At 43.0% G+C, this 7,425-nt stretch overlaps 1 protein-coding gene across 2 annotated transcripts in view; it reads right to left on the bottom strand.

Moving 5' to 3' along the window:
- Positions 1–2,639: 2,639 nt before the first annotated feature.
- Positions 2,640–7,425, bottom strand: part of RGS10 (regulator of G protein signaling 10) — a 28,542-nt gene continuing 23,756 nt past the window's right edge. For both annotated transcript variants that reach the window (XM_045025828.1, XM_045025829.1), the window contains exon 5: positions 2,640–5,558. In XM_045025828.1, the coding sequence (XP_044881763.1) occupies positions 5,412–5,558 (147 nt within the window). In that variant the 3' untranslated portion in view covers positions 2,640–5,411. The remainder of the gene's footprint in view (positions 5,559–7,425) is intronic.

Raw genomic sequence — 7,425 nt, 5'->3', positions numbered from 1 at the left:
CCAGAGGCCAAACAAACCCTGCAATATACCTCTCTCTATTTCTTCCCTCATACCCTAAAGGGCATGAGATTTGAGCTAATCTGCAACTTCTAGCTTTGACATGGCAGCTGCTCATCTGCGAGGTCAGTGGAAACAAAAGTATTATCTACTAGATTTAAAGCAGGGGCGGGCAAACTTTTTGGCCTGAGGGCCGCATCGGGTTTCATACATTGTATGGAGGGCCAGTTAGAGGAGGGGGGTCATGGCCCGGCCCCCCCCCTCCTATCTGCCCCCCCAGGACTCCTGCCCCATCCAACCCCCGCTGTTCCCTGATGGCCTCTCCGGGACCTCTGCCCTTTCTACACCCCCCCGCTCCCTGTCTCCTGACTGCCCCCGGACCCTCGCTGCCCCATCCAACCTCTCCTCTCATTCCTGACGGCCCCCTGGAACCTCTGCCCCCATTCAACCCCCTGTTCCAACCCCTCAGGTCAGGCCTGGCTCTGCAGCTGCGCTGCCCAGGAGCTCACAGCCCCACCGCCCAGAGCATTGCGCCGGCGGCAGAGTGAGCAAGCTGAGGCTGCAGCGGAGGGGGGAAATCAGGGGAGGGGCTAGGGGCTAGTTTGGGCCAGGAGCTTGGGGGCCAGCAGGACCGTCCCATGGGCCAGATGTGGCCCGCAGGATGAAGTTTGCCCACCTCTGATTTAAAGGCTCTTTGACTTTATCTTAATAAAATAGTTATAGTTTCTATGCTGCAGCAATGAAAATTCCTGAACCTGCTGTCAAGACATTGTATTAATTATTATTAGTATTACTGTAGCACAGAGGAGTCCCAGTTATGGACAAGGTCCCATCATGCTAGTTGCTTTAAAAGCACATAAACAAAATGGTCCCTGCCTCTCACCCCCAATTCCTCAGTTTAATGTGGTAGCCAGGTAGTGTGTTTGAAACAAAAGGATGCAGGAGGAATGCAGTGGAATCAAGGAAAGAAACAGAGACAAAGAAGGTGAGGTGCAAGAAGTGCCTCGTGGGGTTCATCAGTGACCCCTATTGCTATTTAATGAAAAGTGTTCACTATCTCTGAAGGGAGTCCCAATCTAGCTATCTGCAAATCTAAAATGTCCCCATCACAGTAGTATCTTGGCCCCAGTCCTCCTCCATCACAGAAATGTTGGTGATGGGAAAGTGAGAGGACACAGGCTCTGAAGGCCTGAATCTAGAAAATGGGCAGAGAGGCACATCATACACTGCAGCATCCTCCCAACTGGTATTTAAAACATCAAACAAGTTTCAACACACAGCTCTTGCTTATTTGTAAATGAGTCTCATTTTTAGTTCAGAAACATATGTGAGGGTAGCCATTGGGCAGGTTGGAAAGAGTTAGCTCTTATGATTCCCATGTATTTCAAACTGTGTCACTTAGAGAATTGGGATGGAGATGTGAAGCTTGCAGTCAGTCAGAATTAAGGTTTTATGCAAATGGAAATTTACGTTGTTTTAGATCCATGCAATTTGTATCAGCCTCTTACTGAATAGAAGGGATCTGTACATGTTACAAAATTAATATGGTAAGTAATATGCAGCACTAACCCAAACAAGATAACCCCTCCTGAATCCACATCCCTGCTAATATTCACCTATTTGCAATGCTGCACTTTGATTACTCCTGGGCTAATTACAGGTTCTCTTAGAGGTGAAAAAGCTCGAGTTCTGAATCTTGCAAAGATTTTGAAATCTTTCAGACCTTGATGAGACAGAGAACAGGACCACAAACTTCAAAGGTAGAATGGAGAAAGATATTTTTAAGACAACAGAACTGTGAAGTTTTAGATGTTACTTTTTTTTAAAAAATAGACACAAATAAATACATTTCTACTACTCTGACTTCTTCTCATAATGCCTAGATTCATATTTAAGTTTTCTACTTGAATTTTTTTCTTTCATTTTAAGAAAAACTGTAGTTGAAGACTTCTCTACCTTGCCCATCTATTTCAAAACTATATGAGTAATCATAAATATATCACATATGTGTAATTATTAAGGTTGTGAGTTCGTCATGGAGGTCATGGATTCCGTGAGTTTCCATGACCTCCATGACTTCTGCAGCAGCCAGTGCGCCTGGCTCGGGGGCACCTCAGGCAGTCCCTGCGCCAGTCACACCAGCTGCTGCTGGGGCAGTCTCAGGCCACTGCACCCTCTCCCCAGCAGCAGCAGGAGTTTGGGTGTGGGAGGGGGCAGGGGGCTGGGGCATGGGACAGGGTGAGGTGAGCTCTGGGGGATGCTTATCTCGGGGGGCTTGCTGGAAGCACCTACATCCCCCTTGCTCAGCTCCCAGGCAGAGGCATAGCCAGGCAGCTCTGTGTGTTGCCTCTGCCTGCAGGCACCACCCTCGCAGCTCCCACTGGCTGCAGTTCCCGGCCAATGGGAGCTGTGAAGCCAGCGCTGTGGGCGGAGGCAGCATGCAGAGCTGCCTGGCCACGTCTCTGCCTAGGAGCTGAGTGAGGGGGATGTCCAGGGAGGCATGGAGCCAGGTAGGGAGCCTGCTGGCCCCGCCAACCCCTTTCCCAGCACCAGCAGGGGTCTAGGGAAGATCCGCTAAATCGATGGCAGAGCGCTCTCCCATCAACCCCGGTACTCCAGCTCTCCAAGAAGAGTAAGGGAAGTCGACTGGAGAGCATCTCCCAACGATGCAGCGCAGTGAAGACACTGGGTAAGTCAACCTAAGCTGTTGACTCCAGCTATGTTATTCACATAGCTGGAGTAGCGTAACTTAGATCGACTTACCCCGTAATGAAGACAAGCCCCCACAAGTGTGGGAAGACAGACACTCGCTCTGCAATGCTTGAGCTAGTGGGCTAAATATAGCAATGTAGCCGGGGTAGCCTGGATGTTGCATCTGTAACTTTACTCACGTGAAAAGTTCTATTGATGGAAATTTCACATGACTAAAGTTACAGCTGTGCATAAATGTTTGTAGGATCAGGGCCTAACTTAGCTATTCCCAAGAGGTGTATCTAACATCACCTTTAATGTTTTGCTTCTTTGTTGTCTATTATTACTTATCTGTCTTGTCTTCTAGACTGCAAGCTCTTGGGGCAGGGACTTTGTACCACTTAGCATGATGGGAGGGGTTCCCCCCAACTTGGGACCTTTCAGCACTACTCTAATGTAAATAATAATAATAACGAGAATTATAAACCAAAGTCCAAACTGTAAATGTTGGCAGATTTCATCTTTCCTGAGTTCCAGGGGCTTGGTTTGGGCCCATCACTCAAAAGATTTGACAGGATGTGGTGGTTACATAACCAAAATTATTTTAATTAAAAGATCTAATATGATAACAACTGGCTGCAGAGGGGGATTATAACTACTCACCCAATCCCCAATGCAGCCAAGCATTTAAGCATGTGCTTAAGTAAATTCTTATTCAACAAAGCATTTAAATACGTGCTTTACTGTCAGCATGTGCCCACGTCCCACTGAAAACTGATGAATCATGGTCCTAAACCTTTGGTTCTGCCATTTACTCCTTTGTAAATATGATGGGAAAATGTACTCAGTGCATCTGACCTACAGCTCAGAAAGTGCAAATTGAAAGACTGCCCTCCTGCTCAATTCCCTAAAAATTAACAAATCTCTTTATCCCTTGATAAGTTTTCAGAACTCCCACTACCATTATATGAATGGATTAAGTGGGAGAAGAGACCACAGCAGCCATTTTCTTTAGACATAGGCTGTAAAGGTGGCTTAGAGAAAGACAGTGTCATATGTCATAAGGCTATATAGAGAGTTTTCCTCCTAGAAAATTACAACCTAGTCCTGGCTTTTAAGATGTTGATAGCAACAGTAATGTATAATATATAACTGACCTTCCTGAGAAAGAGAATTTTAAAATAATCAAAAGCTAATTGTGCAATCTGACTAGACAGCCCATAAATACAAGCTCAAGAAAAGCCTGCACTAACACGAAAAAAAGAGTAAATAGTGAGTGAATGTGAGTCAGAGCTAGACTACACATGGTGAAGCTTGTAAATAAAATATGCCAACCAATATGTTCTCCCAATTCTAAACGGCAATTTAGTGCCGTAGTTTGGCATTGAATTAATTAATTCAAAAAATATAAACACATTAAACATTTATGCCAAAAATGCTTTTCAGTTCCAAAACCGTTCCAGACAGACAAAGAGAACTCTTTGGTGGAGATTTCCACCAGCATGTTCCTTTATTATCCTAACATTTCATCATTGCACATTGATCTTCTCAGGGCAGACATAAACTGCCCTTCATCTCAAGCATGGAGTGGGAATGGCTAAAATCACAATGCGAATTCACAGTTCTGTTGGACTTCCCAACATCTGTACATAGGAAAGCCTGAAACACTTCTTGGGGGAAAACAAAATCAGGTAGTATGCGACCAATCGATTTTAGCAAAGCCAGACTGAAAATGAAAACTGTTGTTTTGTGCCTCTGCAGAAGGACTCCTGGCAGCCAGGGCACAATTCCTCAGGAAGACTGAGGAAGACCTAATGCTTACTAGTACTTGCATGTGACTTCGGAATAAGTGTGCTAGCTGGCTGAAGTGCTCAGCCCACCTGAAGATGTGATGCCCAGAAGTGGGCAACGGGTGTCAGTTCTCCTATGGCTTTTTGAGTGCTTTGAAGGGCTCCTTCCTATTTTGGTGCTTTTGTTCCATTATAGTTTAGGTGCTATGAAAGCCCAAGAGGTTTTATTGCATTTTTAAAGTTGACATGTTTCTGTCAAAGCTGGCGATTAGCCTCTGTCATCTGAAGAAGCTGATTGGCTATTGTGGGAAACATTGTGAAACCAAAGGAAAAAAACCCAGCCTTCTGCTTCAATAATAAAGGCAAACCCACACTTCTCAAAGTCAAAATTGAAATTGCCTTTCAAAGTCTCACAGACAGATTAGTTTCAAAGAGGAGATTTACGTTTGGCAGGACTGAAACTGGGTTTTATTAGGATTAACCCTACATGATACTGCCCCCTAATGGTAATCAATGTATGACTCATCCACAGTTATCGGAAATGCTACTCTGCATTGGCTCATAACAATTCACAAATGTACACACAGGATAGCTATAAAAACAGAAGGCAAAAGCAACCCTATCTTCCATTTCTCATGTACATGATGCCTCACAAATACAGTGATTGGAAAACATTTTAATTTGTGAAATATGGAATGTAATTCATGCTACATATGAATACCTCAGCATTTTAGCCTAGGAAATGGTCTTTTCAAGAGTGTTTGGTATTAGCCATCATGCAAAAACAATTAGTTGTTCAAGCAATTAAGAAGGTAAATATCCCCTAAAAGGGTTTTGTGCTTTTCAAGCCTTAAATGCAACAGTTATAGACTGAAAGACTGTTCCTGAGAGTTAGGTTATTTTTTGTTGCTTGTCTGAATGGGTTTCTTTGGATCATGTGTTGTAAATCCTTGAAGCTCTTTTAGCTACGGATTGAGCTTCCGATGAATTCTCTTCTTGTTCCTCGGCCCTCTTATGTTTTAAAAATATGTCTGACTTTAAGAAACGGCTGTAGCTGTCGTACTTCATGAGATTGAATATCTGGGAGAGGGAAATGAAACAAAAACAATGACTCAAATAAAATAGATCCTAAACCAGAAAGATAATAGGAAAGTTCTAAAATTTTGTTCTGTCAGCAAATGCATACACTAAAATGTATTGGCTAGAAAGCATGATATTAAAATAAATCTTATAGACTCTAAAAGTGATTGTGTATAACAAACAGTATTATGAGGTTCCATGTTCATTAATGTCCATATCAAATTTGATCAGCCTATGGGCCAAATGATGGTTTTCCTGCCTGAGAACACGGCAAATGTAACCTGACATTTGAAAGCTGGACTCTTACATCACCACCTGTAGTAAAGGGTCTGCAGCTGGCATTTAGTTACTAATTGTATATTATGTACAAGTGAGAACGTAACCCAGCTCCCACCCATAGCAAGGTCAGTTCTGCAGGGCCCCCAGGAGAGAAAATGTAATGAAGATGGCATTCGGTCGGTACAGTAAAAAGATGTGACTCAGAATGCACAGAGGGGGCAGAACTGGATACATTCACCTTTCTGATCATAACCACACTTGAATATCACAGTAGAGCCTGAGCGCACACACACAGCACTGAGATATTAACAAAAGAGCCTCTAAATAATTTAAGCAGACAAATGGTTGCAGGTGCAAATGTGTCACTGATTGAAATAGCTGGCTTGTCCGACACTCCTGTAGCTTAGCGCACACTTATAACTGGCTTAGCCAACACTTGTTACTCACACGAGGGATGATTCCCTGGTTCCATTCAAGACAATAGAATTTTGCCATTGACTTCAGGGAGACCAAGATTTGACCCACAGTGTGTACAGGGGCACAAGGCACTATATAATAAAAAATATTTCACCTGAAAATTCTTCATGCTTTTTGTTTCCCCACTACCCTTTTTTAGCTATTTTTGGGAGCTGGTCACATTGTCTTTTCTCTTCCAGGACTTCTAGTTCCCTGCCGCTCTTGAACTCAGCTTCATCCTCCAACTCCGTTGTTTTCTCCCTTCCTATTTCCATCTATTTCTAAGCAAACTCCTACAACTTACTTGGATTTTTACTACCACCACCAAAAAGTCTCTAGTGTTCTCAATTGTCTAGGTCGTGACTATTTTGCTTGGGCTAGAAAAGCTAGGGGAGGAAAAAAAATACTGCAAACCATAACTGCAAACCATAATTGAAACAAAACAAAAGCATACATCACCCTCTGGCAATGAGTGCACCAGAGTAGCCTCTCTGAGTCACGCTTTGTGACTGATTACATTTGATGGTGCCCAAAGTCACTAAGTTAAGCTTCCAAGAGGAATTTTTGGATTCTCAGCTGCTTCAATAAGTAGGGTTACAAATTCCATGTGTGGATAATTGAAACTGTAGCTTTATGAGTCTCATTTCTAAAATGTTTCAAACTGTTAGTGCAACTGTAGCTTACTGCCTTGTAGAGAGAAAGCTTGTTCTTTTCACCTCTGCAGTAATCTTAGCTACTTAAAACCCTCAATCACATAAAACATGTGTGTGTATGAGCTGTAATATCCTGCTTGTAAAATAAATGACACAGGGGCTTTCATACTAACTGTTGTTCATTTTTATATGTAAACCATATGAAACCCCTCTGCTTTAATTTAAATACTAAATGGATTTAAATGAATTTTAACTCAAGTTAGCTACCTCAAGGTAGAATGCTAGCAGTGACAAGGTAGTTTTTATTTTGATGTGGCTAGTTGAAGTTAACCCTATACCTCCCACCTGCAGTTGACCTTGACTAGCTACCGGTACATCAAGATAAAAATTACCTGTGTCGCGTGTCCACTAGCATTCTACATCGAGAGAGCAATCTGAATGTAAAATACACCTTTTTTTTTTTTGCGGTGAAGACACAG

This window comes from Mauremys mutica, chromosome 7 (genome assembly GCF_020497125.1).
Source record: "Mauremys mutica isolate MM-2020 ecotype Southern chromosome 7, ASM2049712v1, whole genome shotgun sequence".
NCBI classification, from domain to species: Eukaryota; Metazoa; Chordata; order Testudines; family Geoemydidae; genus Mauremys; species Mauremys mutica.
The sequence above is the reverse complement of the archived record's forward strand: the minus strand, read 5'-3'. Positions and strand labels throughout refer to the sequence as shown.